The 19,220-nt window shown below is 40.9% G+C and overlaps 1 protein-coding gene across 2 annotated transcripts; it reads right to left on the bottom strand.

Annotated features, from left to right (window-relative positions):
- Nucleotides 1-348: 348 nt before the first annotated feature.
- MFSD14A (major facilitator superfamily domain containing 14A) lies at nucleotides 349-15,235 on the bottom strand. Of its 2 annotated transcripts, none has more exons than XM_074151935.1 (12): nucleotides 15,009-15,233; nucleotides 9,429-9,524; nucleotides 8,313-8,375; nucleotides 7,588-7,715; nucleotides 6,355-6,469; nucleotides 4,987-5,205; nucleotides 4,576-4,689; nucleotides 3,992-4,063; nucleotides 3,380-3,492; nucleotides 3,113-3,210; nucleotides 2,340-2,506; nucleotides 349-1,690 (listed from the first exon to the last, which is right to left on the bottom strand). In XM_074151935.1, the coding sequence occupies exons 1-12, from the start codon at nucleotides 15,093-15,095 to the stop codon at nucleotides 1,484-1,486; spliced, it is 1,479 nt and encodes a 492-aa protein (XP_074008036.1). In that variant the 5' UTR covers nucleotides 15,096-15,233; the 3' UTR covers nucleotides 349-1,483. The 2 variants fall into 2 exon arrangements, with proteins under 2 accessions (XP_074008036.1, XP_074008035.1); XM_074151934.1 differs by having other exon boundaries at nucleotides 1,484-1,690; nucleotides 2,367-2,506; nucleotides 15,009-15,235.
- Between the last annotated feature and the right edge of the window lie 3,985 nt (nucleotides 15,236-19,220).

The raw sequence follows: 19,220 nt of genomic DNA on the forward strand, positions 1-19,220 counted from the left end.
TTCTTCTGGAGTTTTTCTCCCCAGCGCATTCATTTCCCCACAGAAGGCCGCTACTGGACCGGCGCTACGATGGCAGCCACCCCCATCTAAGGTCTGTGCTTCAACTGCTATTTCTACCTAAGTTTTAGTAGGTAAGTTAGTGTAAATTTGGTCTATTTGCCTAGGAGTATTATAAGCCGTTATCAAACAGGAAGCTGGTAATTAAATAGTGGTAGCTTTCTAGCTCTCACAGTCCTATTCAAATCTGAAATGAAACAAAAGTGCTGCTGAACAAAAGGGAGATGATCAACACACTCAGGGCATCCTCTAGAACTTCAATTACGGGTTTAAGAGACGTTAACAATTATTTAAAAATTCATTAAAATATTCAACTTTATTAACAGTATATTTACATATTTTTTTTCCTGCTCTTGGTCAACCATGGTGAATGTTCAAAGGTAAAAAAGCATTAAGCAATAACCACAAGATGAAAACATTTTAAACCTATACAATACTTTATACACAAATTTATACAAAGAACACTTAAATAATACAACTGGACACAAAAATATACACTTTTAGAGAAATTCACATCAGTAATTGTATAAAGCTCTCTTCTGTACTAAGGGTCCTGAAAATTTAGGACTAAAACATTAGCTCTGTAATGCAAAAGGGTTATTGTGACAGTCCTCAAAGGCCACTATATAGCACACGGACAGAGTCAAGGCTATCAGCTCATAGTTCAGTCTGTGTATTCAAGTTTTGAGGTCCTTTATGATTCCGAAGTCTAGTGGTATAATAAACGGTACCTAGAAAGCAGAGTTTTAGAGCCAGTATTAAAACCTGTAAGCTCAAAACACCCACTTAATGCTTAAATGAGCGTTTGGTACTACCGTTTATTCAAAAAATAGAAAGAGTAAATGCACTTACATAAAAATAACTTTTACTGTTCAGCAAGCGTGCTCATGTGATTTTTATATTAGTACAAACTTAAAAAAAAACACCTGCCATATGACTTTTAAAATAAGTGATACCAATTCACCGTCTCCCTATTTGAATACATTTACATTAAGGCTTTGAATCGTCTGACCCAAGACGTTACAGCACGAAAATGACTGGGTGCAGGGGGCTGCCCGTCCCTCTCCCCGAGACGCCGCGTGACTAGAATTAAAGCTCACCACCTTAAGGAAACAGGACACATGCTCATGCCGTGACGTCATTCTTTTTTTGTCTCCCAGCTAGAATGTAAAGTTAAGTAGTAACAGTATTTCATGGCAAGAGACAAGTATGTAACAGTTTGTTTTCAAAAAGCAAATTAGTCACTCGATGGCAACATCTTTGGAGAAACATCCTTTTTGTTTGTTTTGTTTCAATTCTTACAAACTTCATGCAGAAAGATACTTCTTAAGATTACCTTAAGAAATTACATTTTTGATGGGACTGGAATGTGTATCCCAAACTGCTGATGAAAAAAAACAGTCTAAAAGATATTCCTGGATTTTTGTCATACGTTTGTGTCTTGCAATAAGGGTTCTTTAGCTTCACCAGGAGCTTGTGGACTGTGGGGATGGCCGTGGCTGCCACAGTGTTTCTTCCAGTTGCTGGATCGTATGTTCAGGTTGGTGTGTTCAGGAATAAACAAGGCAACGAGTAGCGCCAACAGCACAGAGCATGCGCCAAATAAGAAGGGGGGTCCAGGAATTATAGAATTCTGAAAACAACAACAGTAACAGCACTAAGTATTAATGAACCTTTAGACACACATTAACAGACTACAATTGCTAATTATACAAATTTCAAGAGCAGGATGAACTATTTCTTGCTACAGTAGCCAATACAGGATTTGTCCCCGTGTGGAAAAAATGTTACATCCCAAGACTGAGGAGAGGGAGCAGGTGGCTCTCGGTAACACCTGCCAAGCTTCCCTTCCTAGTGCAAGTTCTTGCTCCTGAGTTTCCTCAACAAATTAATATCTAGTAGGAACTAAAACAACCACAGTCAGCTTGGTTAAAAGACTAAAGGACAACAAAACAAAAATGTACCACACGTGAAAAGTAACTACACTGTCAGGGAGACAAGAGCGAGATGCTGTAGTTATTAGTCCATCCTTCCCTCAAACTATTCTCTTTATAAGGGTCATCAGTCCTCTAATTACTATCACCCGTATCTCTTTGAAAGTTAAACTAAACCGTGCCATCTAGTTCAAACCAAACAGATCAACAACCCTCCCCAAGAGTGATTTCAGAACCTCTTTTTACAGGCTTCACACCATGTAATGCAGCACCATATTCAACAACGGGTGGGCACGCGATCCCTTCCCCATTTCTTTGTTTTGGAATTAAGAAGAAAAAGAAGCCCACCTGTTGTAAATGGTATTCTGTGACCACACTACCTCCTCCTGAGGGGGATTCCGGCATGGGGAGTTCATTCAGTTCAACGTGAAATATATAGAATATGAAACCATAAAGTGCGGGTCCCAAACCATTACACAGTCCTCGAATTCCTGTTATCATCCCTTGAACAACACCTGGGAGAAGTAAAACAGGCTGTTACCTCGATTTAGACATACGGAATTAACTATTTTTAATGGATTATGAACAAATCACTAAGACTTTATTCACTTCACCTTCAAACTGATGCAAGCAGGAAAGTTTCTCTAGATGCTGTTGCGCTATGGGAAGCAATAAACAAGGGGTGCAAAATACCTGTCATTATAGAACAGGCAAGTTTAATTTCCATCTCCCTGTAGGCAGAGAGCGGTGCTTCCCATGGCAGGCTCACTCAGAGGAGCACTACAGAACTCCACCCTCACTCTCGCTGTCACACAGGAGAGCGTGCACTGTATGTGACCTGGACAACTAAGCAAACTTTTCCCAAAAGTGAGGAAAATAAACAGCATATTCAGTTTTTCTAAATATTTTGCTGCTGTTGGGGATCTGTTGAATGTTTTCCCCCCGTGGCAGACAGAGGGATGCACGTATTGCAATTCCCAAGTAACGCGGATTTTAACATTTAGTGAGCTACGCTGAGGTGCGAGGGCTGCCCTGTGCCCGGCTTCAGGCTGACTGACCCTGCGGGGGCTGCCCCTGCGCTATTCGCTGACTGGAATTCAAAGTATTAGGGCAAAACCTACCCTGTTGGTCAGCGTCGGCCGTTCGGGAAACCAGTGCGCTCACAGCTGGGAAAGTTATACTGGACATGGCTGCAACAGCGCCGGCTGCCCACATCATCCTGCAAAAAACGCAGGCTCAAAGTAACTGCTCCGCACGGATGCACTCTGCTTTGAGCATATATACACACATAGGTACACATGTACACACACTGCAGTGTCTTCCCGTGACAACGGATAAGATGCAGAAAAAGACCACATTACTCAGATATTAAAGTGAAATTTACATACCATGGCTCCGATCCAAAGCCGTACCACGCCAGTTGCAGTATTTGAAATCCTAGGCCCAGTAGGATGGTATTTTTATTCCCAATGGACCGCATAAGTAAACTCAGAACTATTGTCTGGCAGAGAGGGGAAAAAAGAAAAAAATAAAAAAGTCAAAGAAAAATAACCTTTTATTCTACATGTTAAATACAGGCAGATAAATTAATAAAGCAACAAAAAACATTAAAAAAATCTAAATGTTAAATACATGCAAATAACTAAATTAATTTTAAAAAGCCAAGTAAAATTCTCCGAAATCAGAATCTGCCAAGCATTCAGGAATCTCTACCAAAACCATGGCAAATAATAGGACTAAACTGTCAGCCCTTCTTTTATGCACAAAGGCTTTAGTTTTCCCAACACAATACTCTCTGGATATTAGTGCGCCAAACCCTGTTTGACAAGCTGTTTTTTCACGCAGGTTAAGGTGAGAATGTTAATGAATTATCAGAGACTTAGAAAAACAGCTAGAGCAAGGGTGGGTCACCTTTCGGGAAGCGCAGCGCTATGGAAGCTCTCCACAGGGCTCAGCTCCTTCCAAGTTACCACATCAATGAAACACACGGGGTAACTCACCTGTGCAATGATGGACAGAATCCCAAGGACTGCTATAAACGCTGCCACGCTTTCAGATGAAAATCCCATTATCTATATTAAAAAAAAAAAACACAATTTGACTATCAACCGTAAACCATGTATCATGACATCAGAAACATCAGCGGGGGAATATGTGATGCAGAAAACCAGTATTATTCAACTCCTCCCTAACTTAGGAAAAAAGTTTGTTGCTTTTTGTTGTTGTGTTTTTTTTTTTAAATAAATCAAGTATACAAAAATAAAGGGGCATAAACCGAAAATAAGAAACAGTTCCCTCAAAATACCCAAACAACCCTAACAGTTTAACATAGTAAACCTCATAGTCCAAGAATAATGCAAATAATTACAAAAAATGAGAAATTGGTTTATAACTCATTCATCTCTCTCCTCTCTTTTTGTCTCTCTAAAAAGAGAGAAAAACAGAAGAGCAAGAGCACTTAAATCAACTGCTGGAAGCTTTTAAATTACACCAGTGATCTATACTTTCTGTATTAACTCAGCAATACTGAAAACTTTCCTAGAATTTTACTTTTGTTCCAATCTGTATCAAAACATTACATTACCTGTCTGAGGTATAGGAAGAAGCTGGAATATTGACCTGCCTCTGGGAGGTAGGAAAGAAAGACTGTTATGCAGATTAGCAGCACAATTGAGTCCTGGCCGACTTTCTTCAGTGACTACGGTGAGAAAAAAGTATTGTAAAACATTTAGTCTTCATATTCAGAGAAACGCACATCCAGCAAGAATCTGAAAAGCACAACAGTTAATGAAGCTCTTCCGTGGTACCACCAAAACATTCCCTGAGTGTTTAGCAAGATTGTTGGCAAAAGCATTAGCAGTGACACATGGTTAAACTCGAAAAACTGTGGGCTTTGTTTTTCAAGCTTGAAATGTAGGAACGTAGACAGACTCTTCCCTGTCTCAAAAGCTCAACATTTGCAAGTAACAAAATATCCCATATTTAAATATCTTACTGCAAAAGGGTCAGCCTGTTCCCATGAAATGGGTGCTCCCCAGGATGCCGGCCTCATCTTCTCTGGCAGCGACTCCGGTACAGCAACAAGAATAAAACAAATGTCTAAAAAGGCGATTGCTGTAGCCAGGACCACAACCAAGCTGTCTCCGTAGACTCGACCGAGGTAGGCACCAATAGCAGGGCTGGTCACTAGACTTGCCGCAAAAGTTGCTGAAACCTAGAACAAATAACAGCTGGTAAGATTTTCAATGATGTAAGTCAACAATATTATTTTCCTCATTTTCAGAAGCCTAACCATTTTAATCAGGTAATGATTTAAAGAAACCTTTTTCCTGTGACTATCTGCTAGCAGCTGTGTGTATTGCAGACGGCCAAAATTTTTCAAGAAAAAATGAGGGGTTTTTTGATAACTGGACAGCAATGTGGTGCTCACAGCATTCTTGCACGCACTGACATAATTAGGTTTAATTAACTATACAGTCTGCTGATATCTCTGGGAAGTGATGAGCTGTATTTAATCTTCATACTAGTGAAATATGCGATGCCTGTCAAGAAAAAAATCAGATGTATAAAGGACTTATTAAATTGAATATGCTGGTTAATCCAACTCAGTACAATGGCCTTCGGAAAGCAGTTCTTGGGCAACCAGCTGGCCTCGCCGTGGAAGGTGTTAACTTTAAAACTGAAGGAACTTTCTCAACCGATCTCAGTCCCTGATGTGTACAGGCAGAAAGAAACTGGTTCTATATCCATTGTGTTCGCCTCTTTCTGCTGAATACAATAATGCATTTTGTAACTTGAACGCAACAAATAATCCTGCTAATCCCTAACAGTCGGGGCTGCGAAGGCGCCTGAGATCTGGCAGGTTACCAGGAGGCAACGGAGAAACAGAGGTGAGTTGTAAGAACTTCAGACAGGAAGGTTCCTGAGCTGCACTGGTTCTGAACTGCAGCACAGCAGTGACTGCAGGCACGAGCAGAAGCGGTCAAGATCTCATGCAATGGCAGTTCCAAAATTAGCCAGGAAGAAAAGGTTAGAATTTTGAAAACAGGACAGAGTAGTACTGGTGTGAGAAACTATGGAGGAATAACTAAAGCCCCTCAAATTACATCACTAACACTGATAATAACTGTTAAGACAGACAGCTGAAAGACAGCTTTTAACACAGTCATATTTTATTTAAGTTAGAAGCAGAATATTCAAGAGATACAGGACAGGTTGACGAGAACAATTAAACAGAAAAACCTTACTCCAAACTAAAACCAACTTGCCAGGGAAGAAACAGAAATAAAATTGTAAAAAGCTTGACCAACTGAAGCGTTCAGTGCTGAATACCACAGGAACAGAGCCGAAGAGATACACATACCAAACCATAGGCCATGCTTCTTTCATGTTCTTGGGTTATGTCTGCTACATATGCAAAAACCACGGAAAACGTCACTGCAAAAACTCCAGAGACAGAGATAACAGCGAAGTACCACCTAAGAACATTAAAAAAAAAATTAGAACAGCTAAGTAGAAACAAAAGGTCTCTATTTACAATCCAAGGACAGTTCAACAGTAAATCATCTTGTCCAACTTTTCCTGATAAATGTTACGATAAACTTCGATAAAGCCAATGTGAACGTGTCTTGATACAGTTGTGTAATTCCTCCTTATTGCACCGAGTACAAAGGGAAACAGCATAATACTGCAATATCTACAAAAAGCTGCTGTTATTAAGAACTTGTAGGAAACGAGGTGTTAGACTAACTTCGACTGGATGCCTGTGACCCAAAGCAAATTGGGAACTGCAGTATTTTGACGATCTGGTCATTGAGAGGTCTCAACGTTACCCTTAGCTTTACGCTATGGACAGTACCACTCATCATCTGAAACATTAATCTACGCTGAGAAACAAGCTACTTCCCAGAAAAGGGACGAAGAATCCATGAACAATCTGTGTGATGGGAGAGAAAACTGAAAATGCTCACGGAGCTACCTGAACAGCTGGCTCTGCCCTGCGCCAGTGCCGTCTGTGTTAGTTCAGCTGCACCCTCAGGGAGAGCACGCGGGTCCAACAGCACTGGGAGTCTGACTCATGCACTACCTGGGGAACGTACGTGCCAGTTAAGAGCTAACTTGCACACAGCGTGAAAGCTGGTGGATTTTAAAATTTGAGAAACAAAATTATAAAATTGCAGTAACATTTTAGGTTACAAATGGTTACTTCATGCACTAGCTAGCATTAGGTAAGGTTTTTCATTTCTGCATAGATGGTTAGTATTTGAGTAATACGGCCCCAATAAAGACCTGCGCAGTTTACTGGAGCACATTCTAGTATCTGTTGTGAATGTGCTGCAGGAGGAAGCAGGGCCCGCAGCACAGAGCTCAAAACCAGCGGCTCTCAGAATTCTGCCCAAGGCATTTGGCATCATGGCAGCTACTTCAGTTTGACTCTGTTCTCCCAGCTTTGTACCCAAGTAATACAAAAGCCTTGACCTTCCCTGGAGCACAAAGAGTATTTTATCAACAACGCTACAAACTGTACAGCAACCTTGACAAGAAACGGCCAATCTAGTTTTACTGGATTTTACTAACCAAGTAAAAATTTACTAACCAAGGGCTGATCTTCATTAGTGGTATTGGTGCACAGGTGAAAAATACTGTTAGCAGCAAGAAAGACTTTCGTCCCCACACATCAGACAGGGCACCTATGAGTGGGGCACTGAGGAACGATAATAAGCCCTAAATGAAACAAAACATTTCAAGTTAGAACTAAGTGGTTAGAATCGCGATAGCCGACCGTACCACAGTCCGACAGCAGGCTGGCCTCTATTTTTATTAAAGCTGATGACTACAGCGCAATGCATCAAAGGCAATATGGGCAAGCATTAATGATTTCTATTCTATTCTGGTTATATAAAATTTGAGATTTATTACCTCAGAGCTACACAAAATACAAAACGCACACGATCCAGTCATACTAGCAGTGTTATGAACAGGGTTTTATAGTTTTATATATTTAGAATTCACTTAAATGTACTTAATTGAAAGTACCCACTGCAGCCATGAGCTCCAAGTAAAAAATTCTGAAATTTTAACATCATGTGTCATTTGGGATTAGTCAACTACCTTTTGATTTGCTGAAACCTAACAGCAGGTACAGACTAAGCAATATCTTAATAAAACGACGCATATTTGCTTTTTTAGCAATAGTTTTATTTATACCCTGAAAGCCATATTGATAAACCTCTTGAATGTTTCTCTCAATAGGCAGCCATTTCTCTATTCCTCCCACCATTCACTTTAAATTGTACTTGTGATTAACTGTTATCACCTTACCTTTACTCCTTGAATTAGACCATTCATAAGAAACGTATGTTTTGGGAAGGTTTCATGCAAAACCTGGAGAAGAAAAACAAACACTGTCATTTACATAATATTAGCTACAAATTAAAAAACAAAAAAAAGCTACACCACAAATGATCTACTTAATCTTTAATTTACATGGAAGGTACTTTGAGATTTTAGCTTTACTTGACAGAGGCCTTGGTTCTCTCAACACTTCGGGAAGGATTCACATCATTCAACTTCAGTGTCTGAAACCTAAATAGACCACAGAGAACCTAGAAAATTATCTCTGACCAGACTCTCCACATGTTACTATGTCATCTGTAGGGGGCTGGGGAGAGAGAGGAGAGACATCATTGTCCTGAAGTGCCTCTTGATCTGGAGACCAGAGCCCAGATACGCAGGTTAAAACAGGCACCTCTCTCACTCTGACTTGTGTTATGTGAGATGGATTCCATTCAGTGACCGACGTGCAGCGTACAGAGCCACACCAAGACTGCATTTTAGGTGGAGTTTGCTTGAAGATCTTTAAGCCTTCGCTCCTTTTAATTTGTAAGCATGTGTGACTTCTCAAAGATTAAATTGAAATGCAAAGCAACCAACTACCTTAGAAAATAATTTGGTATAAACATGTTGGAATGACTGTCTCACTAATCATAGGGAAGCTTTGACTGGTATAACAGGGTCTGTACTCTGAAGCTTCCATTTAAAGCACAGCCAGGTCAGCAAAGATCTCCCTACCTACACACACAAACACTCTTGCATAATTTTACCAAATTTCAAGTGTATTTCTGTCCTTACATTTGTAATGTGCCAACTTTTTGTAGCATCTTGAAAGGAAAGATAATTTCATTACTGTCTTACTGGTTTCAAGTCAGAAAATATTTACATGTAAGGCTGAGCATTAGCAGACTTGCGCATAAACAGCTATGCTGCAGCATTGCACTGCTTTAATGAAATAATTTTGAATTCCCAATTATGTGTAAAAATACAAAACTTTTCACTCGCACAAGAGAGCAGCTCAATGATATATAATTTTCATTTAATTCAGAAGACTTTCAGTGCCTTCGCAGTAATCGCCCCATCTCCCATAAGTGGATCACTTACCACCAGAGTGGGCGCTGTCAAGAGTCCCCACGCAAAAAACTCCAAGAAGATCACTATAACGGCGTGGTAGACACTAGGGGAACCTATTCCTTGGGGCTAAAAGAAGAGAAAAAAAAACCGTGATTAAAATATCTAACAATCTTTCACAGTAATGAGAAATGCATCTGAACGCTATAAACAGAAGGATTAAGAAATGAAACAGGACTCAAAACATCGGAATACAGTTATTCAAGCTAACTGGTACTGCGTGAAATTCCTTTTTTAACCCTTTGCTGCTAATGTCCTGAAGTGTCTTAATCCTCTGCAGAATACAAAGTGTGCTCCCATCTCAATTGAAAAAATAAATCATTTATACTGCCAGTCTGGGAAACAAGGATGCTACTGAAAGCAGAAACAGACTCTTCAGAGAGTTAATTCCTTTTCCTTGAGAAAAATACTTAAGACCGCACAATGCTGCATGGAATCAAGTTTTCATAATTTCAAAACATGGTAGCATTCACACTCAGCTATCTCCAAGTCTAATTACCTGGTCCATCAAACCGCTTCATAGTACTTCTGTTAGTAAAAGGCACCACGGCTACACACAAAACTTTGATAGCCCAAAATCAGGAAAGAAAATCTGAAATAATTAATGGCAGAAGTGAACCTAAGCAACAGCACTGTTCCCTTCCCAGATACTGAGAGCAGGCCTACTAGCTACAATGTGCTTCAAATGTTGGAAGAGATCTGGGTAAAAGATTTGAAATAAGTAACTTCAAATTCTTGAGTGATTTAGCATAATCAGAAGCAGCATAGGTGGGACAACCTGCTCATCTTGTACTCTCTGTAAATGCTACCTTGTCTAACAACATGCCACAGTTCATCATTTGCAAATTGAGGAAACGGTGCACTAAGTATTTTCGTATGAATGTCATATGAATAACTCATCTGAAATCTCACGTGCATTCTTCAAGCTTAGAATTGCTGCCTTAACATCTACTTTCCCGGTTTTGTGTGAAGGTGAGTTACTAACAGAGTGGCACTGATTTGATTAGACCTAGCATTTATACTGAGCAAACACAGGCACGCTAAGGTCCTCAGCTGCTTCTCAAGAAGGTTCAGGGGGATCTTATCAATATGTATAAATATATCTGATGGGAGGGAGTAAAGGCGATACAGCCAGACTCTTCTCAGAGGTGTCAGTGACAGAAAATTCTGCTTAGCTCTTGAGCAAAACAAACCCCTGCAAACAGGCTGCCCGGTGGGGTTGTAGAATCTCCATCCCCAAACCTGACTGGACACAGCCCTGAGCAAACCGTTCCAGTTGACCCTGTTTGGGGGAAGAGAGTGGGTAGTTGGATTAGAGGTGTTCAGAGGTGCCTTGCAACCTCAAATACTACGCTATTTTAAGTTTCAGTTAGGCAATACTAGACTCTTTCTTTTACTACAAGATTTACCCAAGTCATACCTAGCTTTTCTTTCCAGATTCCAATATTTCCAACACAGGAAATAACCCAAGCCTTTTGAACAACTATATGAAATAAATACAGAAAACCACGCTGGCCTATTGCTAGGCCATTCATCCCTATTGCTAGAAAAGATCATAATTTTCAAAAGTTACCACATCAATATGTAAAAGGTGAGCTACGAAAGTACCTTAGCACTCTACTATTTTTCTTTCCCAAGTTCTCTTCAGTAAATACAGACATACCATACCAACATTTCTACTATTTTTTCATCCTATTCTCTTACAGAGGTAAATTAACAGTCTTTATAGGTACAGAAAGTAGCTATAATTATCTTCACTTCCCACAATTCCTTTCCCTTTCCACCCACAACCCTTATTTTAGTTTTGGGTTAAAAATTTATCCAGCTCTTCACAAATGGTAAGTAACAATCTTAGCTGTTTGCCTCAGTCCAATACAGAAAATCAGGTTCATTCCCATAGTGCCCAGATGCCTGTCAAGTTACTGGCTTCTGACTCCCCCAAGGTATTACCAACAGTGAGGCAGGAGTCAGGAACTGTCCCGTCCCTCCAAGCACCAGGGGTCACAAGCACCTCCACTCTGCTCACATACAGCAAACACAAGCTCAACAGTCTCTATGCCGCCCTTGTCCCATTGTGGGCAGCTACTCGGAGATCACACGCACAAACCAAAACAGCAGGATGAAACCAGTGGCTGCTCTACAGAGCTAAACTGTTGGCGATTTCAGAGGCATACAAGCAAGTGACTGCTGCCCTCTGCCATGTCACCCAGCTGTAAGCAACCTGATCAGATGTTTCCATTACATTGGCAGAACAAACAGAAGTGACATTTAGATCACTAGGGTTAAACTTCCTTGCTTTCTTGTTGCTAATGCTCACTTACCACAGGTACTCCAATTTGTTATCTATAAAAAAAGCAGTAATTTAGTCACATTTAGATCATCACCTCTATAGCTATTTTTAAAGATGGTTGCAACTATAAAGCAGCAAAAATACTCCTGAGGTGGACAAAAGGAGATTAATAGGTGGTTACATTACAGTGCATTAAGATATATTATGTGCATTCAGTCCACAAGACCTAAGTACTAGTCTGATGTACCCTCCTACCCCAACATGTACAGCGCAGGCGTTGGGTGTTCAGCCCTGTCTTACGCTACAAACCTGCCCCGCTGCACTTTACAAACTGGCTAATGTAGCGTAATGTAATGTAGTAACCCAAGTGCAACCAAATCAGAAGGCCTTACACCTGGCTATGAAAGATACGGAGCCTTTGTGTGAACAACCTGGAACTGAGATCTTCCCCAGGAACAGCAACCCTTCTTTGCAACCATGTAGCCAGAGCAGAGCACATTTATGTTTGACAAAATCTGTGGCACAAAACAGTGCTGTAACAATGAATGCCCCTTTCTCTAGTTACAGAGAAAATGTCTTTAACCAAATACTTTGCACTATCAGTCATGCCTGTGATAAAGTGTATATACCAGGCATCTGACAACAACAGAACAACTATCAAAGCAACAAAAGCATCAGATAAGATCATAGCTCCTGCTCCTCCGCTGGAAAGGAAAAGGCACCAAATAAAGCACTAAGCTCTAATTCTCTCTAGCACTGCCCAGGGGCGTCTCCTAATTCATTTCATGACTGCTACAAAAATGCATAATCTTACATAAGATGAATTCCAACGGGTCATAAAGGAAAGCAAAATTAAGAACAGTGTTGAAATGGCTTCACTGGTGTTACTGCCTCTCCTCTGGTGAATCTGACAACACACACTTGAGTACGCACACTATCACACGTATTTTTTCTGCGATACAGCTACTAAGCTGCAAGAAGAACACCACAAAAATACCACCATGCACCAACCCAACCTCCTGCACCACCCACCGCCTTGCCAAGGGGACCAATGTAAGCGGTGGCAGGAGGAGAGGCTTTGCAGAGGCAACGGGTGGTTTATCCTTTTTGCTTGTTTTTTCTTTCCACATCAGAATCAGTGATTCTGTGTGACAATAAATTAAATTGACTAAAGTTCCCCACCAGTAAACTCTTTTTGCCTGTGACACTGCCTCATTCAACAGCTGTATATTCTTGCTGGCAAAAAGTCACACAGTTTTCTTTGATGTCAAACAGTTTCAAAATAAACCAATCAGGCTGGAAACTGTACAATTAGACGCTTGATTAATTACTAGTTTGCCAATTGTAGACATTTGAGACGTGGGCCATTTTCATTTACCTTTTTCCGTAATGTCACATAGTTGGGTAATGTTGGGCATGTTGGGTAAGCAAAGAAACTAAGGAGACTGAGCACAGGCAGCTAACGAAACGTTTCAGCAAACATTAAAAAAAATCCAAGCATAAAGTTTTTGCTGTCATTACAAAGAATACTCTGCTATACCAGACTTTATAACTTTAAAAATGTATTTAAAACAAATAAATTCTCAAAACATTTATTTGAAGGCAGAAAATATCACGAGCTTGTATTTTTGTTATCTAACACCAACGCATATACCTTCATCTAATGTTTATAGCCCATTTTTCCCCTGTTCTAAAAACAAGTGAAAGTCGTACAGAACTCATCCAACTTTGCACTCTGCTTCTGAAACTGGAGCAGACAGGACAAGACACTGAATGCAGCACTGTAAGAGTTACTGAATGCAGTTACTACAATATCCTTCCTCCTCACTCAGCAAAAGAAAGTTAAAGTTGAGAGATAAAGGACACTTGGAAGTATATTTTATTTTAATCAATGATTACTCCAGAGAGAAATTCTGAAGCACCATGTCCCATAAGTAACAACATTTACTCTGCATTTATTACTTATTCTAAAATATTTCACATTTAGCATTTATACAAGGTAGTCTCATACATTTCTATCTTTATAAAGAGCAAGAAAACATGTACTGGAAAACACCACCATCCATCACTGGAATTAGTTTTGTTTCTTACCACTAAGTAATCCAGACAGCTGGTCACCAGTTCAATGAACAACTATAGTGACTATGACACCTCCCTCTTCTCCATTATTGTCCCCAAAAGATGAACTGAAAGGCCCCAGCAATTTAGTCTGTCAAGATGTCTCTTTATTTGAAATAATGATAGTGTATTTAGAAGAGTGCTACACAATCAAAGCTACACAATGTTACACGGTGCAAAAAATCCAGGGCGATGATACATTGGAAGTAATGCTACTCATCAATTAAACCAAACAACAAGCTCCAGCAGCCCAAACATGTAACAGCTTCCTTTCTTTTTAAAATTTATGTATTTAAGAGGAAGCAAGATAGTGGGAGGGAACTGCAAAACACTTCTTCCAGACAGCCCTTATGGGACTTCTCTGATGCAAGAGTTTGTCCCACTTGCCGGCCTATTCTTCCTCAGACTATGGAAACAGAGAGGACAGAACGCTGCTGTGACGGTGATCCATCCCAGACGGGCTTTGCACCACCAGCAGAAATGCATCCTCACCACACTCAGCACTTCCTGCTTTCCTTTACAATGGCCAACTGGCTGCCGGCACCGTCCCAGGCTATTGTGCAGCCAACTGCTGCTCCCAAGCATAGAGCTGGCTTCCTAGCAGCTCTTCCTTCAGATTTCATTTAAATAATTTTCAATGCAAAGTTAGGCTTCGACACGTCCGCACGATCTCAAGCAAATGTAAGTGATCTGCAGTTCTATGCTTAACTCCTGAGAGGACCCTGTTTTGTACACTTGCTCCTGAGCCCTAAAAATCGGCCCACACTGAGAAAGCGCACTTACGAAGACCTGAACTGGCGTGACACCCTGACAGGTGTTTCTCGGGCAACTACCTCAAGGAAACCAGCCCGGGACGCCGGAAAGAAGCTATCGGGGCTACAGCAACCCGCAGCATAAAACAAACTGAAACCTCGCCACAGAGCTCAGCTCGCCGCCGGAGCACGGCCCGCTCGCACGCTGCCAGCTGCGGCCGCCCAAGGCCCGCCGGCCCGCCACCCCGCGCCGGCCCGGGCCCGGCCGCACCTGCCTGGGCCCCTTGCCCGACCGCTGCCAGCCCTCCGCATCGCCACGGGACCCGGGGCTTCGCTGCCGCCAGCTCGTCCCACACCGGCCCCGGCCCCGGCCCCGACCCCGCCGGGCCTCACCGTCCCGCCGTCCTTAATGATGATTTTCTTGGCCAGCATGATACTGCGGTTCACGGCGCGTTTCTTCTTCTTCCCCCCCTGCGTCATTTTACCATCCTACAGCCCCGGGGGGGGAGCGGGGGCAGCAGCGGACCCTCCCCAGCAGCCGGGCCTTCGCCTCCCCTGCCTATGCGGCCGCCGCCACCCCTCACACACCCGGCGCCATCTTGGCCAGCCACCCCCCGCGCGCAGCCGCCGCCGCGCATCACGCGATCGCCCCATTGGCCGGACGCTGGTCACGTGCGCAGGACGCAGCGCCCGGCCCGGCCCGCGCCGCGCCGAGGCCGTCGGCCCGGGTGGGGCCTCGCGTTGCTGCCTTTCGAAAAATTAATGGTTAGAGTTGGAAACAAATAAATACATTGAAAAAAATAAATCAAAGAGGCTGGGCGAGGCCGTGCCCGCGGGAGAGGGAGCCCGCCGTCCCGTGCCGCTGCTTCCCGAGCGACGGCCACCTCCGGGCGCACCTGTGTTCTGGAGGGACTTGACTTTTTTCCCCTACCCAAATGCCACCGGCTTCTTAAAATACGGGATCGCGGCCTTTCTCGCCCCTCCGACGCCTGGGTGCCTCACGTACCTCCGCGAGCGTCAGTCCTCCGAGCTGCCCCCTCCCAGCCGAGCCCAAGGGATGGATACCAGCCGCCTCCTCCCTCCCCGAGCTGGCCCAGGGGCCTAGAAAAAGGAGCAAACCAAGGCATTTCATACGGGATATACTTGCTAGACGTCGATAGACATTTCTAGAGCCAAAGTACATAAGCACACATAGAATCCATTCTAAAAACCCAACTCGGAGGCATTCTGCTTTCCTACACTCCAGTTTTAAACTTGGCCTATGACAGCTTTAACAACTTCAGCCGTGCAGGCCATTTCAGGCTCTGACTTAAGACACAGCCCACAGGTAACGAGATAGCAGGGACTGGCTTTCCCAAGGCATCATACCCCTTGTTAGTGGAGAAAATATTTTAGAAATACGTACTATTATTACTAATTATTCTGTGGCTTTTTATTTATTTTATTTATATTATTTTTATTAATATTTTTTTAAATTCCTTCCCCACTGATGTCTGGCAGCACTAAATGGAGCAACATCTGTCCACATCCAGTATACGACGTTCACAATTTCAGACACAGCTCTCCATGGCCATATCCACATACCAGTCTTTTCTCCATGTTCTTCACTCAGTCCTCCATCTTCCAGCCCTCTTACAGCATATCCCTATGTCCCCAGCTCCTGTGACATCCCTGTTTTCCCTAACCTCAGCTGCCCATTAACGCCCTCTTTGTTCGTACAGTGGCTGCTGCACTGAACCTCAACCCTAATGTACAGCCCTGTACTCCAGCTCCTTTACAGCACTATGGTAAACAACAGGGTATAAATCACCACATAAGATCATGTGAGCTTAAGTTAAACTATTAGCCTTAAGACCAAGCATCCTCTTACGATCTTATCATAACGCAGCTTTTAAAGAATTTAGAATTTCATGAGGCGCGTCTCTCCTCAGGCCAGCGGATCTACTCTGGTCTCAGTGAGACAAAGGCAATGGAGACTCTAGATCATGACACAAAGTGCGGATCTACTGTGGTACCCACAGGGGCAGAAGGACGTTTGCAGCCACTGGAATTAGCAGTCATTTGTTACAAACCTTAATATGTTAAGCCAAGTATGTGACCATTGCACTACATTTCAGGGTTTCTCACCTCTTCTATTTGAAAAGGTGAGCAGTCCTAAAATTTTGCCGTGGTTTCAAGTCTACTCCTCGGAGAAAGTGCTGTTACGTTTTGGTGGGAGTGTCATAGACAGACATGTACATGATACATAAGGAACTCATGTAAAAAGTTAATAGAACTACATCTCAGCAAAGAAATTTTGTAACTAGGCTGATTAAACAGCTGTTTTTCCATCCACACCTTAATATTAGACCAACCCCTGTTATTGATGTCATTATCGCAAAATACCACTACTGAATCACCAGCTGCCTCCTGGTAACTTCTGGCAAATCTCTTCTACAAAGGATTACAGTGTTTTACAATCACACACCATACTATAACTTGGTACTTGATACCCAGATGCTCCCTACCACCTCCAGTTTCAGGAAGCGTAGTCCTGAACAAGGAGATCAGGATTTTCAGACCAGTAGAGCGGAGAGACAGACAGTCACAGCAACAACGGTGGAATGTGATTCACAAGAAGTCATGATACAGTGGACAAAAAGAAGCATGTCTTAGTCAAATTTCTGGCAAAATTCAGTAAGCTGTATGTTAAAAGATACCACTAAGAAACATATTACAACAGCCTTCTGTAGTTTATAGAAAATTATGCCAAAAATTATATTCTGAAATAATAAATGTTAATTAAAACATTGTTTTATTTCTGCTAAAATATGCATAAGGCAAGCCTCTCTATTTACAAAGCTCTCAGTTTTACATCGTATTCTTAATAAAGACAGTGATTAATTTTAACCAGTTTATTACTCTAGTGACATTATCTACACATACAGGAGAAAAAAATACAGTATTTTACCCCAATATAGATTAAAAAAAGATGCATTCCATGGTTCAGCAGTGTTATACCAAAAAAATAACCTGTTTCCAAACTGCCTGGAAACAACATATACTGGAATTGTATTCAGCGTAATCAGAAACAACTACCAAACATCAACATATAAAAAAATCCTAAGACTACCTTAAAAATTTTGCTACAATGTTTGAATGTATGATTTCTATTTGGGTTCATATATGTAAAATTAAATTTAAAATATATTGACAATAAAGACAAACTTTTGAAAATCTAAAAAAGTGTTCCTCATGGCAGCAACTATAAACATACGCTTAGCATATAAGCAATTTTTACTGAGCTATACATTGCTAATGAAATTAATAAGGCTATTTACAGTCAGAACGATGATAGAAGGTTGAAAGCAAGAGTTAAAAATGTCATGTCTACTCTTGGATGCAAATGTGCAAGAGACATTCAAGAATAAGCACTGAATAGCACCTCAGGACAGTTGGGGTTTTTTTGCTTCTAGAAAGAGTTAGAAATTCACCTAGCAGGAAATAATTTGAAAAAGTTATAAATTCAACTGAAGAGAAATTTGTAAACCGGAGCAGAAGATATCATCTAATTAATCCCACTTATTTTGTTACATTTTCCCCTGCATTTTTTCCAGTAAAAATATCTTAATTCTAGATATTTAAAAACATATAAGGAGCTTACCTGGAAAGAGTAGAAACTCTTTAGTAACTTCCTGTGGAAAATAATCAGCATTAAAAATGAACAGAACAATGAAAACAAGGGAAGAAAACACTTCTTGGACGATCTTACATTAACTGAACAACAAAGGTAATGATACACTACCACATATATGGTATAATACCACATTATAAATAAACATTACCATTCTAATACACAAAAACCCTCAATGATTTTTAATATCTCATTCTTACAAAACATGGATTTCAGAGAAGAAAACAACGAATAACCTTCCTCATTCACAATATCCAGCAAGAAACATGCTCAACAAGAGGAAAATGAGCAACAGCTTCAAATTTGGAAAATGTCAATTGCTTAAATACAACAGAACATGCACAGCTAATAAGGAAATATATTAAAATATGAACGTTACTGACAATGAAAACCAGAAGAAATGCAACATTTCGTTTATCAATTTTAAAATAATTTAACAAAATCAATTACAGTTTTTTGAATTACAGCCATAAAAATAAGTTAGGAACAGAAAACAATTATGTACTTCTAAAAATCTGTGGAAGAAGTGTATGAGTAACTGAAACACAAGTATATGCTATCAAAATAAGATCATTTTTTTAAGGAAAAATAAAATAGTTTCTAAAAAGTCACAAGCTGGATCTAGAACATTAATCTACCCATTAGCAAAACTAAAAAAAAAGGGAAGTTTTCTTATAGTTTTTCTAAAACAAAGAAGTTAAATAGAACTATAAAATTATTTGAATTCTTTGAGAAAAAAATATTATTGGGCACTTGTGGCTAGCACAGAAATACAATGTTTAAAGAAAAGTTTATCTTACTTTATTAGACTCAAGATTTTTCACCACTGAACTGCCGATTTATTTTGGTTTGAAGACAGTTCTACATTTATTGTTATTTGACCATTTATCATGTATCCCAGAGATTCTCAAATAAAACTACCAAGTATCCAA

The sequence above is a fragment of the Numenius arquata genome, chromosome 8 (assembly GCF_964106895.1).
Source record: "Numenius arquata chromosome 8, bNumArq3.hap1.1, whole genome shotgun sequence".
NCBI classification, from domain to species: domain Eukaryota; kingdom Metazoa; phylum Chordata; class Aves; order Charadriiformes; family Scolopacidae; genus Numenius; species Numenius arquata.

Excerpts from the sequence above, each read along its gene's own strand:
- MFSD14A (XM_074151935.1), bottom strand. The coding sequence starts at position 15,095 with ATGACGCAGGGGGGGAAGAAGAAGAAACGCGCCGTGAACCGCAGTATC. Across the intron at positions 4,690-4,986 it reads AACAGGCTGACCCTTTTGCA|TCACTGAAGAAAGTCGGCCA; the intron begins GTAAGATATTTA and ends TTCTCACCGTAG. Across the intron at positions 3,211-3,379 it reads GGCTTTGGATCGGAGCCATG|GATGATGTGGGCAGCCGGCG; the intron begins GTATGTAAATTT and ends CGTTTTTTGCAG.